Source organism: Saccopteryx bilineata, chromosome 2 (assembly GCF_036850765.1).
Source record: "Saccopteryx bilineata isolate mSacBil1 chromosome 2, mSacBil1_pri_phased_curated, whole genome shotgun sequence".
NCBI classification, from domain to species: domain Eukaryota; kingdom Metazoa; phylum Chordata; class Mammalia; order Chiroptera; family Emballonuridae; genus Saccopteryx; species Saccopteryx bilineata.
Genome location: NC_089491.1, coordinates 262,227,064 through 262,254,318, shown reverse-complemented (window position 1 = coordinate 262,254,318; position 27,255 = coordinate 262,227,064). Strand labels below are relative to the sequence as shown.

The 27,255-nt window shown below is 45.1% G+C and overlaps 1 protein-coding gene across 11 annotated transcripts; it reads right to left on the bottom strand.

Annotated features, from left to right (window-relative positions):
• Positions 1–1,607: 1,607 nt before the first annotated feature.
• Positions 1,608–26,227, bottom strand: DAO (D-amino acid oxidase). Of its 11 annotated transcripts, none has more exons than XM_066260335.1 (14): positions 26,082–26,227; positions 23,757–23,875; positions 20,252–20,376; positions 19,602–19,709; positions 18,448–18,797; positions 17,237–17,351; positions 15,587–15,663; positions 14,904–14,969; positions 13,445–13,499; positions 12,120–12,224; positions 10,641–10,723; positions 9,351–9,468; positions 8,579–8,677; positions 1,608–6,251 (listed from the first exon to the last, which is right to left on the bottom strand). In XM_066260335.1, exons 5-14 carry the CDS (start codon positions 18,687–18,689, stop codon positions 6,120–6,122), a joined length of 1,092 nt encoding a protein of 363 aa, XP_066116432.1. In that variant the 5' UTR covers positions 18,690–18,797; positions 19,602–19,709; positions 20,252–20,376; positions 23,757–23,875; positions 26,082–26,227; the 3' UTR covers positions 1,608–6,119. The 11 variants fall into 11 exon arrangements, with proteins under 11 accessions (XP_066116432.1, XP_066116428.1, XP_066116436.1 ...); XM_066260331.1 differs by having other exon boundaries at positions 23,757–24,217; positions 26,082–26,215; XM_066260339.1 differs by having other exon boundaries at positions 18,448–18,650; positions 23,757–24,217; positions 26,082–26,215.
• Positions 26,228–27,255: the final 1,028 nt, after the last annotated feature.

The following is a 27,255-nucleotide window of genomic DNA, read 5'->3' as shown; positions in this document are numbered from 1 at the left end:
GTCCATCCAGGGTCATCTTAATGCTTTAACACGATACCCTTTCTTATAAGGAGGAAACGTTGTACGGTTGGCTGCCAACGCCAACATTGTGACTTTGAGTCTGTTGGAGGCAACAATACTTTCTTCTTCTGGTGTTTGTTGAGGTCACAGCCTGCAAATTCCTCAGGCTCAAGTCTTAGGTCGACTGCAAACAATCCTGGGTCCCTGAAATATGGACTGCAGCCCCGTTGGCCAAGGCAAGTCATCAGAGGAGGCAGCTTGGCAGATCTACCTCTCCCTGGCAACGTGGGTATATCCTTGAACCCCGAGTGGCAAGTGGTTATAATTCCAGTTATTTCTGGTCTGCTGAGCTCTCCTGGGTAACACAGAACATTTGCTTGTTATTTTTGCCTTCCGACTGGTCAGAAACTGCCAGAGGAGCTAGTCCAGTCCCTTTACCCTCAAATAACCTGGGGGAGTTGGGGGCTGGGGTGGCGAAGGAGTGCTTGGTGGGCAGAAATGTTTCCCAGGGGCTGGGATAAAGAGGCCTGCAATTGAGAGCTTTCTCATCTTGAGAAAATTAACGTTAAAAATTCCTTGCCTTCTAAATTGCTTGCCCTTTAAAAAAAAAAAAAATCAATATTATTGAATGACACAAGAGCTGCCACAAAAGTTGCCCAAGCCTTTAGCTGAGGATGATTGTATCTAATTTTGAACTATTCAAAAGCTCTTATTTCCATTAAAATGGAAATTTCTATTTCTCTGTGTGTTAGGAAGGATTTCAGAAAATGGCAAAAGATGTTCAAGGTAGCTGGGGTTATATAGTTTCTTTCCCTTACTTCAAATAGCCTCAGAACACATAAATGACCCTGGTGGTGTTGGCAGTGAGATGAAAGACTATCTTAGGGGGTGGACTTTGAAATAAATATAGACTTTCATTATTTTTAAGTAATATGAAGCAACAGAGAGCCTTGAAGGATGAGATTGAGTCTCCCTTAGTTACTGATAATACACATCAAAGGAGGAATACCTTGAGCTGCAAACAGTAAAACTAGTCATAGTAGTTTAAACCATTAAAATGTTAATTGTTCACTTAACAATAAGCCCAGAGTCAGGCAGTTCTAGGAAAGGTTCAGCAGCTCAACAATATCTTCAAAGACCCAATCTTTTTTGCCTTTCTTCTCTGCCAGCTTCTGTATGTTAGCCATTAGAAACCTCATGGTCACAAGATGGCTGCCAAAGTGCCAGGCATCATATCAATGTTCAAAGGAGGTAGAATGGGGAAGGAACAGTCACAGAATGTTTTCCTTCAAATGAGTCTTTTGTTTTTTGGTTAAAAGGGAAGCCCTTTGGCAGAATTACCATTGCTTTTATATTGGTCAGATCTGGGTCCCATGCCCATTCCAGCATGAATTCTTCCCTAAGGCTAGGGAAGGAAGGAACTACTTCCTCCAGGATCAAAGGATAGCCACAGCCTCTTGAAACAAAACTGGGATTCTGTTAGCATGGAGGAAGGGAGACAGTGGTGGTTGGATGCAGGAAGGTGGGGAGGAGACTTGGCACCGAGTTCTCACCAAGGCTGTTGTGATTGCAAGGAATTGGACTCAGGTTCATTTAAATTAAGAAGTACAATTTTATTATAAGGCTGGGGTTAGTGGTTGATTTCCCACAGGGGATATCCAGGGAATATAAAAGAGTGAAACAGTGGTACAAGGAGAAGCAGAAAAAGGGGAGGACAGTAGCAAGTACAGAGCACAGGCCCTGTCCAGAAAGGTGATAGCAACTACTCAGTTGTAGCTGATTTTTTTCTCTCGCACAATGAGATCTCTGAGTTTTCAAGACAAGAATCTGGATTTTTACATTGGAGTCAAATCTCCAAATGTTAGTATTTAAAAAGGATCAAACCTTTTTAAATGATGTGTGAGCCCAATAAACTTCATCTACAGGCCAGGTTTGGTTAACGGCTGCCAGTTTGCAGCCTCTGAAAGGTTAGAGAGATCTCAGAAATAAAGTACATACCAGGCTCACACATGGAACAGGGAACTGGGAGGCCTGAGACGGCCCCATCTCTTGATCTGTGGCCCCCATATTCACCCTTCTCTGTAGAACGGCTTCCTTTTGCCTCTTCGTGGTTGCTGCATATACCTAACTGTGCATATAGCTTCCATTCCTCGTGGTTCAGCTCTGCGAACATATCTGGACTCAGCTGTCCAGGGTCCCACTTTAAATCCTTAGGGGAGGAAGCTGATTGGTCCAATTAAGATGGGTTGGGGTGGTGGGGTCAAGACATACAAACATGGTGGCTCTGGCCTGCTCTGCCAGCGTAGTGGCACAATGGCCGGTATGCCTGGAACCCACCCTGACACATAGGTAAATTCTCAAGCCTGTTCATTGTAACTATCATGGGTCACGTCCTGGCATGTGGTCAGCATGTGTGGAGTCTCCACCATGCATCAAGCATGATATTCAATGCTGAGGATGCAATAAATAGTAAGACATGGTCCTTATCTTCATGCATTCATAGTGTAGTGGGGGATGCAGGCATGCACAGGTCACTGAGATACCATGTGATATGGGCATAGATGGAAGGATGCGGAGTGTGGTGGGAGGCCCTGAACCTCTGGAACATCCCGAGGCCCCTTCTGACTCCTCAAAGACTCAGTGGTTTCGGTCAGAGTCACTGGTAGTTCTTTACTGTATTCTGATTCTTTGACATTTCAATAACCAAATACATCACTCGGTTAACCAAGAATATCTGATGATGCACCATTTCAAATGCCTCTACCCCCACCATGCCAGAGGACAGAGTGCTTTCTAAATTAATCAGTAACAGAATTATTCCATTCACAATAGCATCAAAAAGAATAAGACACATAGGAATAAATGTAACAAAAGGGGTGTAAGGTTTTTACAAAGTACAAAACATTGCTGAAAGAAATTGAAGGTCTAAATATTCCAGGGTCCTGGACCAGCAGACTTAAAATTGTGAAACTGTCAATCAATACTCCCCAAATTGAGCTATAAATTCAATCCAATCTCTATCAAAATCTCAGCTGGTGTTTCATGCAGAAATTGGCAAGCTGACTGCAAAATTCATATGGTAATACAAAGGACCCAGAATTGCAAAAAAAAAATAATAATAATAACATATATTGAAAAAGAAGAATAAAGTTGGAGCACTCACACTTGCTGATTTAAAAACTTACTCTAATGCCACAGTAATTGAGACAGTGTGGTACTAGCATACAGATTTATAGATGAACAGAAAAGAACTGAGTGTCCAAAAATAAACCCCTACACCTATGGTCAGTCAATTAAAATATCAAGACAATTCAATGAGAAAAGATAATTTTTTTCTAAATTCATTAAGTTATCAAGAGTTCATTGAAAACAGTAGCAGCTCACCTTCGGGGAAGGAGCAGACACGTGAGGCGAAGGGACAGTGAAATCAAGCGTTGCCACGCCTGAGCTCCGTGCACAGAATTTTCCCCATGCTCCTCTGTTCTGAACTTCAGGACAGAATCAAGAGGAAGCCATATTGCCAAGAGGTCCCTACCACTTACAAAAAGAACAGGATCGTCACTCTGGGTCTGAATGTGAACTTCACTAGCCCCCTACATACATTTTTATGAGTTCACCAAGTTGAGTCTTAGAGGGGCCCTGATGACAACTAACCTTGACCATAGGGGTCGCTCTCCCTGAGGAATTTTAGGTTGGCTGAAGAAATAAATAGTCAAAAAACTAAATGTTGTGTTCCACTTCCAGCTTCAGGAAGTGCTCCCCGCCCCACCCGTGAGCCTTGTAAGAGTCTCCTACACTTGGCTCTGAGGAGGAGATATCTGGTGTTTGCGGAGAGAGTTGGGGAAGCAGTCCAACTGTTTGCTTTATTTCTCTACTGCCACCATGCCTGGATTCAGTGTTGTGTGATGATTGAAAGTGAGGCACTAGAATTATATAATTCTGGCCCTGAGCCTCCATTCTATCCATTTCCTGCTGTTGACCTCATACTGCTTCTCTGTGCCTTGGTCTTCTTACCTATGAAATGGGAATAATAGCTATTTCATGGGGGGTGGGGGGAGGCAGAAGGCTTGTGAGGATTAAATAAGTAATGTGTGCAAGAGTTTAGCATCAAGCCTGGTACCCAGTTAGAATGCAACAACTTTTAGTTATATAAGCATTATAATTAGGCCGTGGCTGGGTGACTAACTGGAGAGAGCATCATCCCAGGGCACCAAGATTACAGGTTAGATCCCTGGCCAGGGCATATACGAGAAGCAACCAATGAATGCACAACTAAATGGAACTAAGTGGAATGAATTGATGCTTCTCTCTCTCTCTCTCTCTCTCTCAAATCAATGGAAAAAAATATTTTAAATAACTATAATTAATAATTACATATGCTCCTCAACTTGTGATGGGATTATAATACAGATAAACCCAGCATAAATTGAAATTATCATAACCCCAAAACACATTTAAGTCACCTAGCCTATTTAAAATAGAGCTAGTCTTAGCCTATTTTAAACATGCTCAGAACACTGCTGTTAGCCTACAGTAGGGCAAAGTCATCCAACACAAAGCCCTTTTTACAGTAACGTGTTGAACATCTCATGTAATTTGTCATGCGTATTGCTTTTACACCATTGTAAGGTTGAAAAATCCTAAGTTAAATTATCATTAAGTCAGGGACTGTCATTGTCATTATTAGAGGAACTCTACCTTAGATCTTGGCTCTGACCCTGCTAAGCCTAGGGCCGGCCTACATCATAGCATAGTGGTCCCCAACCTTTTTTGGGCCATGGACCGGTTTAATGTCAGAAAATATTTTCATGGACCGGCCTTTAGAGTGGGACGGATAAATGCACAAAATAAAATTATGCGACCGGCGTAAAAACTGTTATTTTTAAATACAATTGTCGAACTTACAAGTCAAGCGTCAAAAGTGAGTCTTAGACGGATGTAACAGAGGGAATCTGGTCATTTTTTAAAAATAAAACATCGTTAAGACTTAAATATAAATAAAACGGAAATAATGTAAGTTATTTATTCTTTCTCTGTGGACTGGTACCAAATGGCCCACGGACCAGTACTGGTCTGCAGCCCGGGGGTTGGGGACCACTGTCATAGCAGATACTTCATGAAGAACCTATCAGGTGAGACAATTCAGGAAGAAACAGTAAGGGCATAAACACAGCATGACACAGGTCAGGCGAGACTTCATTGTAGCACATGGGGTGCCACTGAGCCCAGGTGAAAATTCAACTTCAGAAGCTTAATGGAGATACTTAGGGATGAAGATGCTAAGATGACTTCTAGGCTTATTTAAGACTTTCAGAAACATTTGGAAGCCTGTTTGCCATCTCAGAGGGTACCAGCCAGAAGATAAAGAGAGATATTGCATCTGCTCCCCAAACAAAGAGTATACTTGGTGAATTTATTCTCTATGAAGGGGTTTCTTACGGACCGACCCCTCCAGTGGCCCCTTCTCAAGGGTTACTTGGTACCTCTGGGATCACTCAGTGGGCCGCGGATGCCATCTGGGATCCTGGATGTGGAACAGGCATCATGTGTTGCTAGTTTCATGAGTCATCTCTTCTACCTCCTCTACACTCCAGTTCTACATATAACTAACTTCCTAAAAATTCTATTCCAGCATTCCCTCAAGTTCATTCTGCAGCATTAGCTCTCTGGGCAAAAGGTTTCCATAGCCGGCTAGGTTTAGGAAGACTGGATTAAACATCAGATAAGTATGTATATCTTCACGGCAGCACTTTTCAGATCCTTTAAATACTAGTGCGACTTGTCATCAAGTTACTTAACCTCAACTACCTCAGTTTTCCGTTCACCTCTTTGATTTTCTGAGCCTTTCCTTTCTTCTGAGGACTCTTGGAATAAGTTTTCACAATGTCAGTCCCAGAAAGAGTGGACAGACCTTAGTGATCAAAGTGTGCCCAGCTGGGGCCGGACTCATCTCCAGGAATTGACCTTGTGATTCCCTCTCACTGTGTGCTCTCCTGTGGACAGGAGCCAAGGGCGGGGTGGGGGTAAGCTATGGCTTAGAAAGGAGCACATTGATTAGTTGGCAAAAAAAAAAAAAAAGCAGAAAGTCCTTGTGGGGAAGGTCGTGCTCACTGGTATCTTCACAGGTGTGGTGGTGGCATTCTGAGCAACTTCCTTTCTTCCAGGACCTTCCCAAAGAGCTTGGCTGCTTCTAGGGCACAGCCCCAGTGGATGGTGAGCCCGTAGCCTCCGTGGCCATAGTTGTGGATAACCTGAGAGAAGCAAGAGAGAACATGTCCTGGTCTGCCCTGAAAGATTCAGAAGTAAGCCCTGGCCAGGTAGTTCATTTGGATAGAGCAGGGATAGTCAACCTTTTTATACATACAGCCCACTTTTGTATCTCTGTTAGTAAAATTTGCTAACCTCCCACCGGTTCCACAGTAATGGTGATTTATAAAGTAGGGAAGTAACTTTACTTTATAAAATTTATAAAGCAGAGTTACAGCAAATTAAAGCATAGAATAATAATTACTTACCAAGTACTTTATGTCGGATTTTTGCTAAGTTTGGCAGAATAAATCTTTATAAAACAACTTACTATAGTTAAATCTATCTTTTTATTTATACTTTGGTTGCTCCGCTACGGCCCACCATGAAAGCTGGAACGCCCACTAGTGGGCGGTAGGGACCAGGTTGACTACCAATGGGATAGAGCATTGTCATTGTCCCGATATGCCAAGGTTGCAGGTTCAATCCCTTGTCAGGGCACAGAAAAAAATGAACTAAAAATGCATAAATAAGTGGAACAACAAATTGATGTTTTTTCTCTGTCTCTCTCCTTTCATTTCTCTCTAAAATAAATTAAAAAATAAAAATAAGATTTAGAAGCTTTCTGAAGAGTCCTGTGCATAGCCAGATGACACAGAGACTCTTCTCAGGACCCTGGGGGGAGGGTGGGGCCCCTGGGAACAGTAGTAAAGGAATTGTTTGGGGACCTGCAGATTGGCACCCTAGACTCCTCTTCTACTTAGGAGATGAACCTGCTTTATACACTCAGCACAGGTGGTGTAGAATCACCTAGAACAGGGGTCGGGAACCTTTTCGGCTGAGAGAGCCATGAACGCCACATATTTTAAAATGTAATTCTGTGAGAGCCATACAACGACCCGTGTACATTACACATTATCCAATAAAAATTTGGTGTTGAGCCTGGCCAGGTGGTGGCGCAATGGATAGAGCATCGGACTGGGATGCGGAAGGACCCAGGTTCGAGACCCCGAGGTCGCCAGCTTGAGCGCGGGCTCATCTGGCTTGAGCAAAGAGCTCACCAGCTTGGACCCAAGGTCGCTGGCTCCAGCAGGGGGTTACTCGGTCTGCTGAAGGCCCACGGTCAAGGCACATGTGAGAAAGCAATCAATGAACAACTAAGAAGTCGCAACGCCCAACGAGAAACTGATGATTGATGCTTCTAATCTCTCTCCGTTCCTGTCTGTCTGTCCCTGTCTATCACTGCCTCTGTAAAAAAAAAAAAAAAAAAAAAAATTGGTGTTGTCCCGGAGGACAGCTGTGATTAGCTTCAGCCACCCACAACCATGAACGTGAGTGGTAGGAAATGAATGGATTGTAATACATGAGAATGTTTTATATTTTTAAAGTTACTATTTTTTTTTATTAAAGATTTGTCTGTGAGCCATATGCAGCCATCAAAAGAGCCACATCTGGCTCACGAGCCATAGCTTCCCGACCCCCGACCTAGAACTTGAAGTCAGAGATTCTCCCCTCACACGCATCAAATTGTTTGAGGTTCTCTAAATCACCTTCCTCATTCCCATCCCGCTCCAGACTGCTGAACTTCCTGTGTGAAGAGACGACTCTTCTACCCCCTCAGTAGGAAAGGAAACCAAGGGCACCCGAGTGGACTCCGAGTATGTCCTAATTTATCCTGGAGACAGGGGCAAGATCATGGGGCCTTTCTCAAAGCTAGAAAGTTAAAAACTAAATATGACTCTCCCATCTATACTTACACACAGTCAGGATAAGAACAGAAGGATCACCTAGATAGGGAGGATTGCTTTTCTGATGAGATCCCAACTGCCACCCACTCAGGTCAGTGCCTTTATTCCAGGACAACATCTCCTACCATTTCAATAAGACCAGTTCCTACCCCCATGAGAGAGGACATGAGTGGGGACCCCAGGGAGAGAATGGAACAGTCACAAATCTGGGACATCTGGGAAACTGAGATGGAGTCCCTCACCAGTGGTCTGATTTAGGTGAGTGACTCTACCACATGGAGCCCCGGTTTGCTCATTGGAAGCATGGGGAGAACAGCCTCTACCACAGAGAGCTGTAGGGGAGATTCCATATGGTTGTTCGTGTCATGGGCACAAAGCAGATGTTCCATAAGTGCCCATTTCCTTCTTATTTGACCACAAGCTTTAGCAAACCAAGGCACTGTCCTCTACACAACCTTGAGCAGGTCCTTTATCATCATTGAACCTCAGTTTCCCCATTTGTAGCGGAGGGAGTATTAGCCACTAGTGCCAAGAGCTTTCTTAGGAGTGGGGAGGGCATTGCTTTCCTTGCCAGCAGGGCACACCTCTGTATTCGAAGATCCAAAGCGAAGCTGTTCCCTTTCTAGCCGAATCTGGGGGCGTACTGGTCGGAAGCCAGTCCACTCAGCAACGATTTTGGCATCCTGGAAAGAAAAGTGTTAGGAATTCATCTCTGGATTATTTTTTCTGCTGCCAACTTTAGATAATAGATAGTTCGCTTTTGGGACCTCACTATCATTGCCACCCCCCTTAACACCATCATGGTCTGTTTTATTCATCACCACCACCATCATCGCCATCTTTGTCAACCACCAACATCCTCACTATCACTAGTCACCACCAGTTCAATCAGCTACCCCATCTTCACCAACCACCACCACCGCCAGTCATCTCCGGGATATTATCAAGAGTCACCACCTCAATACCACCCTTAGCGTTTTCATCACCATGGATACCAACCACTATCTCCACCCACTCACCACACCCTCATCACCATCAGGATTGTCATCGCCACCCACAGGCAAATGTGAAAACTGAGATTTCTACAACAAATACATCTGCTCCTTGTGAACACAGACTAAGCTGCTTTGAGGATGTTGGCTCAAGAGAGAACAACTCTCTTAATCATGGCCATATAGGTGTCATCAGCCCAAGCAGGATTTCCCTGTATATTATCACATTCTGGTGTATTCTACAGACTCTTGCTGGAGTCAGTTTGCCCCGTTATCGCATGGTGGAATCTTCCCATCCTCAGTGTCCTTATGATCAAGCTGCCAGGATCCCGGTCTAGCCGAGGGATGCCTCTCCCCACCTTACCTTTAGTGTGGGCTCCAGTCTGCAGCAACCTTCCCAAATGGTGTTGTGGTCTTGAATATTGTTTACCTCGCTCCAGTTCCCCAGCTGGAAAATGCCTCCAAGAGTCACTTCTTGGATCCTTTGTAAAAGTAAGGAGGGTCAAGGATGAAAGAAAACGAAGCCTTTGAGATGAATGGGCAGTCATCACCATGCTAACCCTCACCACTATCACTACCTAAGTCACTACCACCATCAACACTGTCATCCCTGCTCACAACACCATCAACACCACGCAGTCGCCATGGTCGTCACCACCAGTCACCATCACCATTAATGTCACTGTTAATGTTGTCATCTCTTCTAGTGTACAGCATGGTGACTATAGTTAACAGTACCATATTATACCCTTGAAAATAGCTAAGAGAGTAGATCTGAAATGTTCTTGCCACACACAAAAAATGTAATTATGTGAGGCAATGGATGTGTTAATTTACCTTATTGAGGTAATCATTTCACAATATATACATATACCAAATCACTGCATACATTTTAAATGAACACAATGTTATGTGTTTATTATATTTCAATAAAGCTGGAAAAAATATTGTCATATCCATCAACATTATTTTCACTACTTCCTTCCTTGTTACCATTAAGATGTCATCACCATCAATCCCAGTCACCATTTGTACCACCATCATTAGCCAGTGATATTGTCATCTCCCCTCATACCATTAACATCACCATTGAGACAGTCCAAACAGGCACATCAACATGCCTTTGACACCATTGTCTCTGCCACTCTATTAACATTACTATTGATACCATCATCTCCATCAGCACCGCCCACTGCCACCAATCCCAGTCACCACCATCATCAACATTGATCTCCTCACCAATCACAAAACTATCTTTACTACCACTATTTTACTATCAACAATACTGTCATCCCATCAACACCACCACCATATTCACTAACATCATCTATCGTTAATACCACCATCAACTCCAATCACTGTTCCCACCACCATTCCTATTACTGACACCACTCCTAGTGTCACTGCCATCACATCTTTGTCTCTAGCATCACCTTTGTCTCTAGCATCACAGTCATCCAAAAGCATGTTTACAATAGAGTCCAATTAAGCCTGAGTCCTGCCTTCCCAGGCAGGTAATGACTCAAGTGCACTTAAAAAAGAAAACTGGAAGAAAAAATCTGAAGGAACTAAGAGAGGGGCCTGGGGTGGGCAGCAGGGGCATATCGAGGGCATAATCATGTTCCCTTTTCTGCCTACGATGTCAGGTTTTCACCCTGGGATGATGTATGGGGACTTGTAGATGCCTCTGTCTGAGTCATGAGTGACGATGAAGTGTTTCATCCAAGGAGCATCCACCTGTTGATAGAGGATGGAGAAGTCTCATCAGGGGATCTGGGTCAGCAGGGATTCCCTGCCATGCTCCCCAACAAGACCAGATGTTCTGGGAAGAGTGGCCAATTCTTTAACCATCCCAGGACACCCTGTCACCAGCATGCTTCTAACTGCTTGCTCTCGCAGGACGAGCACCCCGAAGGAGAGCCAACCTGTTTCCTGAAGCATGGCACATTTTCTCCCACTTGTGCACAGAAAAGCGCAGCACCCATGTGCAAATGCATACACATACTAGTTCACCTCAAGAACACACATGCCCAACCCCACACACCTATACACCTATGAATGCACACATGTACATTCACAATGAAGTATGCCTCACGTACATGCACACGCATGCAGGGAGAGGCGACATGGACCGATGTTTATATCCAGGCTCTTAACCCATGTTGCCTGAGCCTGACCAGGCGGTGGTACAGTGGATAGAGCGTCGAACTGGGATGCAGAGGACCCAGGTTCGAGACCCCGAGGTCACCAGCTTAGCGCGGGCTCATCTGGCTTGAGCAACAAGCTCACCAGGTTGGACTCAAGGTTGCTGGCTTGAGCAAGGGGTTACTTGGTCTGCTGAAGGCCCACAGTCAAGGCACATATGAGAAAGCAATCAATGAACAACTAAGGTGTCACAACAAAAAACTGATGATTGATGCTTCTCATCTCTCTCTGTTCCTGTCTGTCTGTCCCTATCTCTCTCTCTCTCTCTGACTCTCTCTCTGTCTCTGTAAAAACAAAACAAAAATACCATGTTGCCTGAGTTCTAATCCCAACTCCACCACTTATTACTGTGTGAACACATCCATACATGTGACTCCCACATAACACAAATATATAGACACATGCTTTGTTATTAAAAAGACACCTCAAAAGAGAACTTTTGGGAGGGTTGTGTTGTGTTGGTCTTTCTTGTTTCTTTAACACAGGGGTCCCCAAACTACGGCCCACGGGCCACATGAGGCCCCCTGAGGCCATTTATCTGGCCCCCGCCGCACTTCTGGAAGGGGCACCTCTTTCATAGGTGGTCAGTGGAGGAGCATAGTTCCCATTGAAATACTGGTCAGTTTGTTGATTTAAATTTACTTGTTTGTTATTTTAAATATTGTATTTCTTCCTGTTTTGTTTTTTTACTTTAAAATAAGATATGTGCAGTGTGCATAGGGATTTGTTCATAGTTTTTTTTATAGTCCAGCCCTCTAACGGTCTGAGGGACGGTGAACTGGCCCCCTGTGTAAAAAGTTTGGGGACCCCTGCTTTAACATGTAATTCCTCTAACAGGTGTCCCTGATGCATCCTCCATCTTTGGAGATGAAATAAACAGGCAGCTACAATCCTCCTAGCAACAAAAGTCGGAGGTCTCACCACTCACCTTAATGATCTGCCCCCGGCCTGGCTGCAGCAGAGGGTCTGGCTGCAGCGTACCAGCCCACACGCCAGTGCAGTTGATAATTACGTCGGCGCCTCCTCTTGCCACCTAGAAGCAACCGATAGGGCATGGGGTGGGAGGGGGTAAGGACCTTGGGGACCCCCCCCCCGCTCCCTACTTTTCCCTTCTTCCACCTCTCAGCTCTCAGTGGTGGAGGCTTGGGGAAGAATTCATGGGCTTGGCTCCAAATGTCTGCTCTGCCACTTACCTGCTGTGTGATCTCAGTAATGTCCCATCACCTCAAGGCTCAGCTGCCTTAGCTATAAAATGGGGTTGGCAATGCACACCCCCAGGCTCCTGGGAGGATCCAGTGTGACTCTGGGCGTACAAGTGCTTAGAAAGAGGAGACTTTCTTGGAACCTTCCAGAAAAAGTCAGAAAGCAAGCAGAGAGAGTTTTCTTTCTCCTTCTGACTCTTTTCTATTTAATTTTCTTGCCTTCTACTCTGCCAAGACCTCTGCAGAAGGCATCTTGGACTTCTAGTCCTGGGCATGTATGGGAGACTCAATAGATCCAGGATGTAGCCTGATGGGCACCCAGACTGCCAACCCAGCCCCGTAGCCCTCACAGGTCAGCCATGGGACACACACATTGCAAGACTCTATTATTGTTCATGAGCCAGTGTTTGCTACCCTGGACCGTCATGTCCTTGGAAATGAGGGCTGTGTCTGAGTCAACTGTATTTCCCAAGTGCCCATCAGGGCTGGCCCCAGAGCGGCCGCTTAGAGAATGTGAGTAACTGCATGTACTGAGCGCCCTCCACATGCCAAGCATTATTCTAGCTGCTGGGGCCGCATGAAGTCATAGAACAAAGTTCCTGGTGCATAGCCAGTGCCTGAAGATGGCAGCTGCTATTGTCATTATTGTCAGTGGTGATGTCACTCTGGAGGTGAGTCAGTCGGGAACCTTGATTTTGCAGAAACGTCAACACAGATGTTGGAAGGAGGCAATCCAAGTGTCTGGAACCTGGGGGTGGGGTGCATCTGGTACTGGGAAGAGGCAGCCAGCTCTCTGGCACTAAAACTCATTGAAGCTTAAACGCAGATCAGCTGCTAATGACCACCATTGTCCCTCTGTCCCCTTACGTCTGCCACCGATATCAAGGCAAAATACGAGTCTTTCTGGAACTGACGAAAGCTTAGAGTCTGGGATAGGTCTCAAGGGGGCCCTGGAAGGCTGAGAATGGGGCCCCCAACTCAGCAACAGAAAGAAAAGGCCTCTCTCTTCTCCTCCCTCCCACACCCAGCCCTTCCCAGCCCTGCAGCTCACCTCCTCAAAAGACTCCACCTTCCGCTGAAAGAACTTCACTCCCTTTTCAGTTAACCTGGATGATCAGACACATGAAAAGCCTCATCGTTCAATTCTCTATCCTATCTCTCTGAGAGGATGGCATGGGGACATTTCTCAAAGAACTTCCATCCCACAGGATACTCCCGGAGAAAATCAGTTCATAAGCACCTTGCCACATTAGTGGACCATGAAATGTCCCTTGGGAAACCTGAGACGGTCCAAGCTCCTCATCAGGTAGATAGAGATGGGAGAAGGACCTTGCTGAGGGTCAGACAGTGAGTCAGTGACAGGACTGGGATTCAAACCCAGGCCTCTTAGTGGAAAAACTCCCCCCCACCACCACATTGTTTGTACTATCAAAGGCAGTGAGGTGCAGGGTGCAGGATGGGCAGGGTAGGACCAATGCCAAATGCCTCTTTGCCAGAAGCAGAGCATGCTGAGGCAGGTAGGCTGTGGACCCTCAGTCCTCCCTCTAAGTGTTCCAGCAGAAAAATATTTGTTCCTATTAGAAATAGAGTAGAAACATCAAAAGAAAAAAAATTAACCATATAAAGGCTGAAACATTAACTTAGGACTATTTTATCTACACAATTTCCTCGAGATAGAAAAACTGGAAGCATTTATTCCAGGAAGAGGCTAGATGGAAGTTATTAAGCACCCCAAGGTTAGAAGAAATAACCAAGTTTTAGCACAACAGTTCAAAAATCTGGCTGATCACGAGAATCACTCAGGGAACTTGCTAAAACACAAATTTCTGAGTCCCATCCCAGAGGGTTTTGATTTAGTAGGTATGAAGCAGGGTCCTGAAATCTGTGTTTTTAAAAACTCTCCAGGTCACTTGATAAAAGCCACCATCTAGCCTACATTTTAAAAAATCTTAACAAAATAATAATATATAGGAAATAGATGGAATCTTTCTTCATATAAATGTATGTGAAATAAATATAAATATATCTCTCAAGCTAATGTTTGCTAACGTAGAACACTACAAGATTCCTGTCAACATCAGGAACAAGAAGGGACATCCACTATCACCTGTATTAATTAACATTGTTCTGGAGGTACTGGCCACAACACGTAGACAAGAAAAAAAGTAAGGTATAAAAGTAAAAAGCAACTTATGTTTTGTAGATGATGTAAATATACATAGATCCGGAAAACTTAGAAGAACCCATTTAAAGCTATTACACAAATATTACAGATTTGAGTGAGGTTGATAATAAATATCACACATAAAGAGCTGCCCAGGTGGTTCTGTTGCCCAACCAAGCATGAGAACCATCGTCTTAGTGCACAGGACCAAGGATAGCTCCCACCATGCCTAAGGTTTAACACTTGGGGTTGGTCAATACAATGACGAATGCCGTGAACAATCATCTATGACAACCTTGGTCCCTGGGAGGTGCTCTCCTGAAACTAAAGTTGGAGGTGCTCTCACCTTTCAGTCAGCCACAGAAGATACCTCCTCCCCTCCAGAACCAGGCTTGTGTTGAACCAGCCATAGCTAGAGTCACAGCAGAAAAGGTGGGAACAAAGGATCAGAATTAACGCTATATTTGAAGGCTATCAAAGGGAGGTCAGAGCAGTGTTGAATATTACAAGGGGCTCTCAGGGTAAAGACAGGACCACTGGGTGAAGTTAGAGGGGGAACTGGCTTTTAGCTCAATGCAAAGAGAATTTTTCTATCATACAAAGCCATCCCCAACACAGAAATGTGCAAGTGGAGACTGGACATGCATTTGTAGAGGGGATTCAAACATTGGGTGGAGCGAGGAGAAAACCAGAGAGACATTGAGCTGTAGGGAAAAGACTGGATTGGAATCCCATTTTGGTCACTTAGCTGTGTGACCATGGGAAGTAACTTAGCCCCTTCAAAGCTCAGTCTCCTCATCTACTAAAGAGGATAGTGACATGGAGCCTCTGGTCTTGAGATCTGTGATTCCTTAACTCAAGGCCAGGTTTGGGTGGGTGTCTTCTCCCAAGGAGCTGGACAGAGCACTGAGAGACCAAGGTACGAGGGGCTTTAGGCCTAGGATGAGACAGGAAATTTGGTGACTACATCTTCTGTTGCCTTCTGGACAGGTCTGTCTGAATTCCCTTTGCCCACGACAGTAATATTACCTGTAATCGGGGAACATGTCCAACTCTCTGTGAGTCAGCTTACGAAATCCCAGAACTATGTCTTTCCAGTAAGGGTCCTGCAGAAGAAGGAGAGAACAGGGCACAGAGATGGGCGAAAGTCAGTAATAACGATAACAACAAAAACTATATACTGTTTACTGTGTGTAAGACCCTGTTACAAGCATCTTACTTATACCACTCTATTTAATATTCATAAATCATTCATTTAGATACTATTTTCATCCCCACTTAATAGATGGGCCCACTGAGGCTTAGAGAGGTTCAGTAACTTGTCTAAGATCACACAGCTAATAAATGGTGGAGCTGAGATCTGAACCCACACAATTTGGCTTCAGAATTCAAATTCTTAACCATTATGCTATACTAAGGGTAAAGTAAGACTTGAGGTGCATGATAGGTAAGGGTCAGAAATATTGGAGAGAAAATGGGTGACAGTAAGAGTCACCAAGGGGTGAGAGTGAGAGATAGCAGAACATATAGAGTCAGACTTTTTTTTTATTATTGATTTTAATTTATTGTGTTTATGTAGATTCTAGTGTTGCCCCGAATGCATCCCTCCTCCCCCATATTCCCCTCAACATCTCCTTTGCCCCCTCCCGATAGCGCTCTCCCCCCTTCCCTTCAGGTTTATCCCATCCTATCATCCCCTTCCCCCGTCCTCTTTTCCTCTGGTCCCTTTGATCTCTCCTCTGTCTCAGTTCCGTTCCTCAGTTCACATTGTTCATTGGATTCCTCGAATGAGTGAAGTCATATGATATTTTTCTTTTTCTGCCTGGCTTATTTCACTTAACATAATAGTTTCCAGGTCCATCCATGTTGTCGCAAAAGGTAAGATTTCCTTCTTTTTCATGGCCCCATAGGGTCAGACAACTTAAATGGAAGTTTCAACCTCACCACTTCAATTCTCTGAGACTCAGTTTTCTCATCTGTGTCATGGAGTTAATAGTCACTCTTGGAAGGTAATAGATAAGATGGGTAATGCTCTTAAAACAGTGCTAAATGTTGACTAAACCTTGGAGAGCTGGCTTGGGATTGCAAACACCCAGCCAAATCACCCCCTGCAAGCAACCTGAGAGCATCCCCCATGTGTTAACAGATTGCCTGGGTTCAAGCCCCAGCTCTGCCACTTTAAAATTTTGTGAGCTCAGGTAAGGTGCTCCATTTTAAGTGTAAAACGAAGATAATAACAGTTACTTCCTGGTTATTGTGAGAATTAACTGAGTCACTATTTATAAAGTCGTTAGAACAGGGCCTGGCACATAGTAAGTGCATTAGAAATTGTACCATGGTGGGTGCTCTAGTCTATCTTGACGAAAGGCCCTGGGAGCTGCAGGAGCACAGAAGACCTTTTGGTGTCGGCACTACAAGTGCCCATCTCTACAGGACGTGACTAAGTTTTTACCCATACCAATCAAAGGCTAGTCCCTCCATTCCTCAGCTTTGGTCTCTGTCAATTTAATAACAAAATTGGCAACAAAAATAATTTTCAAAGCAAAAATAAGATTTAAAGTAAATGTGGTTTGGACATAGAAGTCTTTTGCCTTCAAGACTCACTACTTCCCAGACTTGAGGCCCTGGCCCTGGTGTGTGATCAAAGCTCTGCCCCATGGTCCAGGACTCCTCACTCACCGGAACAGCTTCACAGAAGAGGTTGTAGCCTGAGGTTACAGCCAGGCCCATGTTTGCAGCATTGGGAGAGTGGATGTGGCTCAGGAGATAGTCGAAAGTCTGCTGGTTCCATTGCCTGAAAGGATTCCCCAAAGTCTCATCACGTAATTCCCTGAGCTGGGTAAGACACCTCTGAGGGTCAGCTTGCACAGGACTGTGACCAGGCTGCTGGTGGGGATGTGTCTAAATCTAGAAATCCATTGTACTCCATTCCAAATGTCTACAAATTTTTCCCCTCCCTAAACTTTCCAGTATTTCCCCATTCATAGAATAGAGAAGAGGGAAACAAAGGATGCTCCATTACAACCATTTGGAGGCTATTTTCAGCCTGGGCAGCTTGGGGTCACTGAGTTACCAAGTTTAAATGAAGGTTTTGACCTGCTTTGGGGACGGTGAGCCACGTGGTTCAGGCTCCCTCTGGGCACCTCCCTTACTGCCCCTCCTCCCCCCACTGTAAACACCTACTTACACTCCCAAATGCTTTCCTCTTCTCTCTGGGCACAGTTCAACTATGTTTCCAGACTCCCTTGCAGTTAGGTGTGGCTGTGTGACTGCGTTCTAGCCAATGGATCCTAAAGACTGTGCACACATGGCCCTCAGGCTATGCTCCTTGCACAGGGGCTGGCCCATGAGAATGGCAACATTGGGAGCCCGGAGGAGGATAACAGAGCCACGAGATGGAAAAGAGCCTGATCCCTCAATTGTCATCCACTGACCAGAAGCATTGGTTGTGGAATTTGTGGGAAGTAAGAATAAAACTTCTGTTTGAGCTGTTATTCATCTGATGCTTCCTTTTTTGAAGCAGCTGGAGATTTTAAAGCATGATGACCTTTGCAACTTCTTTGGTAAGCCCAAGCATTGATCCACCCACTTAGAAGTATTCCTGATTCACTGACGCCTATGGCTTTGACAGCCATCTGATTCAGGGGAGGGATGGAGACAAAGCCTCCTTCACCTATCTCACACATATCTCTTCTATCACTGCTAGGATCAAATGGAGCATCTGTCTGGCACATAAGAGGGTGTTAATATTTATTATTTTCTTCACATCATGCCAGGCCATAGCCTCCACAAAAGGCTTGTAATTGGTGACAGGGACCCTGAGAGAGGGCATCCCCTATGCAGATTCAGCTCCTCTGGCTGCCCGGCCACCTTCTGGGGCCCTCACTCACGCCTCCTGTGGGTTGCTGGAGTCAGAAAGGTAGGGCTGCCAGAGGCCAGCGGCCACGTCAGTGTTGGTGAGCGGGGTGAAGCGATCCGCATAGACCCTCACATCCAGCGACTGCAGGACTGAGTGGAAGCGCTCATGGATGCAGAGGGCGGTGGACAGCCCAATAACGCCTGCTCCAATCACTACGACACGCATTGTGCCCACCTGCAAGAAGGAAGGGTAGAGGAGTGCCATCGCCACCATCACCGCTATCACCACCGTCCACTGAAGGATTAGAACAGGGGTCAGGAACCTATGGCTCGCGAGCCAGATGTGGCTCTTTTGATGGCTGCATCTGGCTCGCAGACAAATCTTTAATGAAAAAATAATAACGTTAAAAATATAAAACATTCTCACATATTACAATCTATTCATTTCCTACCACTCATGCTCATGGTTGCAGGTGGCTGGAGCCAATCACAGCTGTCCTCCAGGACAACACCAAATTTTTATTGGATAATGTGTAACATACACGTCGTTGTATGGCTCTCACGGAATTACATTTTAAAATATGTGGCGTTCATGGCTCTCTCAGCCAAAAAGGTTCCCGACCCCTGGTTTAGAAAGTGCCAGACACTGCCAAACACTTTTAATACTTGATCCTCTCAGTGACCCTCACACAGGGAAAACCTGAGGCATGGAGAGGCAAAGCAACTTGCCCACGGTCACACAGCTTGGAGAAGCCTCCCCAAATACACTGTCTCCTTCTGAGAAGAGGAAAAGGCCTAGCAGTGTACTTGGCCAGCTCTAGACTGGAGAGTCTAATGGTTAGTACAGGGGCTCTGGCTTCATATCTCATCTCCATTGACCTTGAGCGAGAAGTTTCATAAACCTCAATTTCTTCTTCTGAAAAATGGGGAACTTAACTCATGCCTCAGAGAGAAGATGGAAGATTTATCAAGATGGCAACTGTAAAAAGCTTAACCCACATCTAGTACAAAAGAAGAGACTTGCTGACACTTGTAGTGCACTTGCTGAGTGCCAACCTCAGTGCTAAGTGCTTCCCAACCATCAGTTCCTTTGAGGCTCCCGACATTCCTACAAGCTAGGGACCAGTGTTATTGGCCCCACTTTACAAATGAGGAAACGGGGGCTCAGAAAGGTGAAGTCACTTACCCGAGGTCACAGAGCCAGGAAGTGGTGCTGTTGGGATTTAATTTCAGTTCAAGTAAAGTCACATTCACTCATTGCACACCTACTGTGTGCTGGGCCAGCAGCTAGTGCCTGCAGTTGTGAGCACATCAGAAGCATCAGATGCAATGGCCAGCCTCAGAACTCAGGCCCTTCAGCGCACCCCCTCCCAGGGCCTGTGTTGGGGTGCTAGGCTGCCTAGGTCCTTGGAAATTTAGAAGGCCCGGCAGCTTTTGACCTTGAAGCTGGTTGAGCGGGCACAGCAGGGAAATATTCTGCCGGCTCCTGCTGAGGCAGAACAAGGGGACATTTGTGCCCAAAAGGGCCAAATTCAACTTTCCCTCCTTTTTACTCACAACTCTCCTCCCACAGACTTTGGCTGCTAGCCTGTGGCCCTGAAGGCAGGACAGTCTCAGTATGGCCTAGTTTTATAAAGGGAGAAATGGCTCCAGCCCACAAGAACTGGACTCTGGTGGGGTTTTGGCAGCCAAGTTGGTGATGGAACCCAAAAACAAAAGGTAGCGTCGCTCTGGGCGATTCTTCTTCCAGAGCTGCCGACCTGAGCTTGGTGCGGAACCCTCTCAAGGACCCCCAGCCTCCTCCTGCAACCTTCTCATTTATAAAATAGGGGTCACCTGATCTCACAGGGTCATCTTGAAGGTTAAATGACCAGCATGGCAACATTTCCTGGCTTCCTGGAAAAGTGTCTGGCACAGAGTAGGCCCTCAATATATAGCAGCCTCCTTCTGTCCCCAAGCACCTTGAAAATAACAAAGAAAAGACCATTGGCTATAAAGGAGGAGAGAGGAAGAAGAGAGAGTCAGACCTGTCTTCACTTTGGGCTCTCTGTGTAATCTTGGCTAAGTTACTGCCCCTCTCTGGGCTTTCTGACTGTCTCTGCATAACCTCCATGGAGTTGACCACTTTTGTACCTTATCAACAAGAAGGCAGGAATAGAGGGCTTTTCAGTATTTTCTAAATTCCCCATAATGAATCCAGGAGGTGGTACGGCATGGGGAGGTAGAGGTAACAGCCCAGGCTGTGGGTCAGACATGCCCAGGTTCACAGCTGGCTCTGGCACACACCAACTGTGTGACCCTGGACAAGTCACTTGACTTGACTGAGCAAGGTTGATCAGCCTCCCTGACATCCCAGGACTGAGGGTGTCCCCAGGATGTGGACTCTGAGTGCTAAATCCTAGAGTGTCCTGCAGCAAACCAGAATGAGTTGCTCATTGTCACTGAATCTCAGTTTCCTCTTCTATAAACTTAAATAAATTTAAAAAAAAATTTTATTTGTTGATTTTAGAGAGAGAGGAAAGGAGAGAAAAAGGGAAACATAGATTTGCTGTAGCACTTATTGTTTGACTCTTGCATGTGCCCTGACTAGGGATTAAACCTGTGACCTTGGTATATTGGGATGATGCTCTGACCAACTGAGCTACCTGTTGAAAGCTCTATAAACTTTTAAGAGTTAACAAAGGTCCCTGCCTGTTGTTTTCCCAGAAAAAGATCAGCTCCAGGGGAGCAGGAATTTTTGTCCACTGCTCTATACCCAGGGCTTAGAATAGTACCTGGCCCAGAGCAAGGACTCATGAATGAATGAATGAATGAATGAATGAATGAATGAATGGAGTTCTTATGAAGATCAAAAGAGAAAATACTCGTAAAGCACTAGGGAGGTCATAAATGAAACCAATGATTATTATTGTCCCCAGTTTATAGCTGAGGCAGCTGAGGCCAGGAGAGAGCAAGGTTACTTAGAAGTCACAGCAAGAATTGGAAGAAGAGATATGGGTGAACCCAGCTCTGCCTTTTCTAGGGCCCAGTTTTTTCCATCATCACATCATCTAGAAAACCAGTAAAGAACTGAGAAGAAAAAAGAGGTGCTTGTGTAATAGAAGTATGTGAGGTGAGAGAAGAGAGTGCTTGAAAACACTTGTGAGATTCCTGGGCAGGAAGAGACGTCGAACAGAAGCAGAGCGGACACATGATGCATCTCTGGTAACAAGGCTGGGTAGGCACAGCAAAGCTTCTGGGTAGGCGTGGTGTCACATGCCCAAAAGAAGAGCAAGATTAGGGACTCACTGCAACAACTCTGGAGCCAGCTGGCAAGATAGAGACAAGTAACAGCATGGGGCTCAGTTTCTGCAGTGTGTAAAATTCTACAGGTGAGCAAGATGTTATCATGCAGAGAGGGAAACTGAGGCCCCACAAAGAGAAGGAAGTCACACATTTGTTAAAAAAAGATTTGTGGGATCTTGAGGGTAAAAGGTCTCTGTGAAGGGCAGCAATAGGTCACATCCAGAAAAGAACTACAATGTGGCTCTGGCCAGTTTGCTCAGCGGATAGAACATCTGCTGGTTGTATGGACGTCCTAGCTTCGATTCCTGGTTGAGGCACACAGAAGTGATCATCTGCCTCTTTCCCCCTCCCTCTCCCCATTGTCTCTCTCTTGCTCTCCCCCAGCCAGTGGCTCAGTTGGTTTGAGTGTCTGCCTGGGTGCTGAGGATTCAAGCATTGGCCCCAGACAGGGGTAGCCAGGTGGATCTTGGTCGGGGGCATGCGGGAGTCTGTTTTACTATCTCTCCTCCTCTCACTCAAAAAGAAAAACAAAAACAAAGCAAACAAAAAACAAAGCTATAATGTGGAGATAAACAGAAATAGCAGCTGCTAGTTTTTCTACTCCTAGGATTGGATTATGCTGAAAACTTCACATGCATCATCTACCTTAGCCTTCTACCAACCCTCGGGGTTATTGTTATGCCCATTTTACAGAGGAAGCAACTGAGGCTCAGACAGCCAGATGGTGAGAAGCAGAGCCCAGGCTGGCCTGACTCACAAGTAAAAAACCTGAAGGTCAAGCAGGGTAAAAGAAAACTCAATTGTTTCAGGGTCCTATATTGAAAAAAACAACCCATAAAATACAGCAATTGCAGGAATTTTTATTGTGTTGATGATAGGCATGGAATTGAAAAGGGAAAATGTGTGTCTTAAATCAATTATCTTAATAAACTGTGTGAATCAAATTTGATATTGATTGTAGCAACTTTGTGTGTGTGCTTCTCTAATTATAGTGTCTATGTTAGGGTGCAGGAGGAAAAGAATAATTTTGTGCATCTGTCACTTGCCAGACACATGTAGATGCAGTATAGACATCCTCTTACTTAATCCTCTCAACTGCTCTAGAAGGTTCTACAGAGGTGGGACTGAGGTTCTGGGAGAGGGAGCCACTCTCCCACAGTCACACGTCTAGTGTGGGCCAGCGTTCAGGTCTGCTGGTTTTTAAAACTAAAACTAAGTAAAACTACTTAGGCAGCTGCCAATCAGTTGGCACCGACACCTTCTGCTTGCCTTTCAGCTTCGTATTTCTTTGCTTATAACCTCCCTTGTCCCCAGAAAGGAACCTGAGGCAGTTCATGCCTCTCATGGCTACATGTGCATAGCAAACAATAGGAAAGGCTGTTCTGAAAAAGTCAGCAAGTCACAGAGGAGAAGAAACATGATTAGCTCTTCCAGGTTGTGCCATATGGCTACTTCTTATGAAGGTGATATTTTCAGTTTATCTTTAAAATGGAACAGATACTAGCTTTGTCCAGGTAGCTCAGTTGGTTAGAGCATCGTCCTGATATGCCAAGGTTGAGGATTCGATCCCAGGTCAGGGCACATACAAGAAACAACCAATGAATACATAAATAAGTGGAATAAAAATTAGATGTTTCTCTCTCTCTCTCCCTTCCTCTAAAATCAATAAATAAGTTTAAATTTTTTTTGAAAATAAAAAAAGTGGAACACATTCTATAAACACTTGACAACCAGGTTACTAGCTCCCTGCCCACAAAATAATTACCATGTATTGAGTACTTGCTATGTGCCCAATTCTGTGCTAAACACCTAACATAAATCACCTCTTTTAATACTGAAATTAACTCTGCAAAATGTGCATTATGATCCCATCTTCCAGATAAGAAAACTGAGGTTTGGAAAGGCAAAGGTGCTTACCTGAGGTACCTGCTCAACTCCAAGGCTGTCACCAGCCTCAGGCTCTAATGTGGAACCTTTTCTGTTGACACCAGGAGGACACCAGGAGTTCTGCTGTATCCCTTCTCCCTCCCCCCCCCCACAAAAAAATCCCACTCACCTGGTGTGTCAAACTTTTGGAGCAAAGCAGCAGCTGCTGTGGTGCAGGGTCCTGTCTCCTGAAGGGAGGCTCCTGATTCTGGGGCGTCCTGTCCTCAGCCCTCTGCCTGCCGGCTGGGACTAGAGCCCAGGGTCAAAGTCTGGAGTTATAGTCAGGGCACAGCTTGGCACTGTGCTGCTTACAGGGGTTGGACCCCTGCCAGGCTGTGAGACCTCCCCTCCCCTTGCTCTCAGTCCCTGAAAAGCTGCTTGACTTTTCTGGCTGCTCCCAAACCCCTGTATACAGGCCTTGACGGCAGGGATGGGGCAGGCGGGGGTTCTTGGAGGGCTGATGGGCACAATGAGATCTGTCTCCTGGGCCAGCTGGAGCCGATCCTCTTTTTTCTCTCTTCCTGCTGCCACCCTGAGGGAGGGAAGGGTTGTGCCCTGGCCTGCAGGGTGGGGTGGTCAGCCTGGCAGCCCCTGAGGGGAGAGCAGAGGTACAGCACCAGGGTTCCCGGGCCAGCTGGACAGCCCCGTGTCATTCTGGGACACTGGGGGTATAAGGCCACGAAGAGAGTCAAGGTGACACTTGTTTGGGCCATGAGGATGAGTGGCTCTTTGCTCCATATCCCAGGGACACTAGCAGCAGCATCACCCCAGGTCCCTCCTCTGCTGGGGTGAAACCTGGAGCTGTGATTATTAAAGTCCAAAGGTCACCAGGTGCATCACCACATGGATGGGGAGACTGAGGCCCAGAGAGAGAAACCAGCCAGCCCCAGCTGAGGCATACTTGGGTCAGCTTTGAAGGTACCCACCCCTACCTTCAGCATCATCAAATAAAAATGCAAAGACGAAATAAGAAAATGCATGTAAAGTACTTAGTGCATAGTAAATTTTTAATAATTAAAAAAGGATGTGATGAACTCTTTCACTCTATATACTTCTCTATATACTTCTATTTTGTTTTAATATATTTTTTTAACAATAGTCATGTATCACTTTTATATCACACAACCTCAGGAAAATTCCTCATGCCTCTAGCTCCTGGTGAAAAGATTTACACATTAACAAAAGTTAATCAGATATCTTCATGCTCCCCCCAATTCCCATCTTAGCAATGATTTATGTTTTATGAATTTCAATATGCCAGTTTTAAGTGCTTGAATTATCTCATTTAATCTCACAATAGGCCTATAAACTAGATGCTGTTATTATCTTCTTCCCTTCAATTCAAAAAGTGCTCCCAGTATCCACTAAAGCTAAACATGCATCTATTCTAAAACCCAGCAACCCTAGTGTTATGTATATTCCTAAGAGAAATGACAACAAACATCAAGCAAGAGGCTTGTATAAGAACATTTATAGCCCCCAAATAGAAACAACAAAATCTCTATCAGCTAGAGAATGGATAAACCAATTGTGGTGTTTTCAGGTAATTCACACTGTGGAATATTATACAGCAATGAAAAAGTTAAATACTGCTACAGGCAACAACCTGGATGAATCTCACAGTCATGACGTGGAGCAGAAGAAGCCAGATAAGAAAGAGCCCGTATTGCATGGCTCTATATGTGTGAAATTCAAGAAAAGACAAAACTATTTGATGGTGATAGAGGATATGGGGATAGCAAGTGCCTCTGGGGGAGACACTGACCAGGAAGGACCAAAAGGAAATCTAGGATGCTGGAAACATGCGTCTTAATCTGAGTGGTATTCACAAGAATGTACGTATACATGAAAATGTATCAAGCTGTACATTTAAGATAAATATTGATGTACCTGATACAATTAGAGGGAGGATGAGGAAGAAAGAGGAAAGAAAGAAGAAAGAGAGGAAGGAGGTAAGCAAGAAAGAAGGAAAGAAGAAGAAAGAGAGAAAGAAGAAAGAACTTGCTTACAAGTAGAGGCTCACATTTGAACCTATGTGACGGTTGCCAAATAGAGTAAATAAAAAAACAAGGCACCCTGTATTTTATCCGGTGACCCTCACCTGGGTAGTCTGTACCCAGAGCTGGAGTGCTAGGTCACCACACTAGAGAGCTTAACCAAGTGACAGTAGTGAGGGGTCTTAGGGACCACATAGCAGGGCTGGACATGGCCTGTGGTTTCAGAGATTCCTGCACTGTGTGTAAAGAGCATATTCAGTATTATTATTTAATTTTGGAAAATGAGGTGGAGGGACACCAATTGTTTTCATGATACAAAGTACAGAATATTCTTAGTTATTGGACTAAGTAGAAGATATTCCCCAGGAGAGATATGCAACTTTTTATCTTTATCAGAAGGGGGCATGAGTTTAAAAAAAAAAAAAAAAAAGGAAAAGAAAAATCTGAGAAACACTTACCTGGTGGAATCTTCCTACTTTACAGCTAGGTAAACTGAGGCCCAAAGAGATGAAAGGATGTGCCTTGAGTCCCACAGGAGTATAGGGCTTGCTTGGTGAGGTGATTGCAAGGCCCTTGAAAAACTATTCTGAAGTCCAGAGTTCACTGAACATGCTAGAAGTTCCCGAAATACCTTTGGAAGCAATTTTTGTTTATTTGGCTGAAGTGTTAGGAATCAAGATCTTTACAACCCAGTGGCTGGTTGATAAACAACGTGGCCTCCTAGCAGCTCTGAAATACACTCAGACCAGGGCCCTGGCCAGTTGGCTCTGCAGTAGAGTGTCAGCCTGGCATGTGGAAGTCTTGGGTTCAATTCCCAGCCAGGGCACACAGGAGAAGCGCCCATCTGCTTCTCCATCCTCCTCCCTCTCCTCCTTCTCCTTCCTCTGTATCTCTCTCTTCCTCTCCTGCAGCCAAGGCTCCATTAGAGCAAAACTGGCCCAGTCGCTAAGGATGGCTCCATGGCCTCCACCTCAGGTGCTAGCCACAATGCAGCAACTCCCCAGAGGGGCAGAGCATCGCTACCTGGTGGGCATGCTGGGTGGATCCCAGTTGGGTGCATGCGGGAGTTTGTCTGACTGCCTTTCCACTTCTAACTTCAGAAAAATACACACACACACACAAAAATAGGATCACATTGTAGTGCTGTTGCAGTGCTCAGTTCACAATATGTGAACATGTTTCTATTCGACTAATTAACAGTGACTCTTATTTTTTGAAGTTTGCCTATGCTTTGCACACAGTTTCCTCTCTGGGGTAGGAGGATTGTGATTAAGACCAGTACTCTGGAGTCAGGTAGACTCAGTTGGTACCCCAGCTCTCCCTTCCTCACCTAAGTGGTCTTGGGCTGATACTGAAGGAAACCAGAACATAATCAGGAGGTCACACAGGGCAGAAGGTCCAGTTTCAATGTATTGAAATTCAATGTATTGCGCGTATTTCAATGTCAACCTATAGCTCCACCCTCATGGTCCCCAGGATCTCAGACAAGTCCCTCTTAAAGCCTCATTTGTAGAATTGGGGGTATAAAGGGTTAATAACAGTTCCTTACTATTGAAAAAATTAAAGAGGCCCTGTCAATAACAGATGGAACAAGAAACACAGACTGAAGTAAAATAAAGGAATTAAAATTTG

Coding starts and splice junctions, on each gene's coding strand:
- DAO (XM_066260335.1), bottom strand. CDS start 18,689: ATGGTGGCGATGGCACTCCTCTACCCTTCCTTCTTGCAGGTGGGCACA. Junction 15,664..17,236: donor TCTTCTGTGAAGCTGTTCCG/GTGAGTGAGGAG, acceptor CTTCTTCTGCAG/GACCCTTACTGGAAAGACAT. Junction 12,225..13,444: donor AGGTGGAGTCTTTTGAGGAG/GTGAGCTGCAGG, acceptor GGTTGCTTCTAG/GTGGCAAGAGGAGGCGCCGA.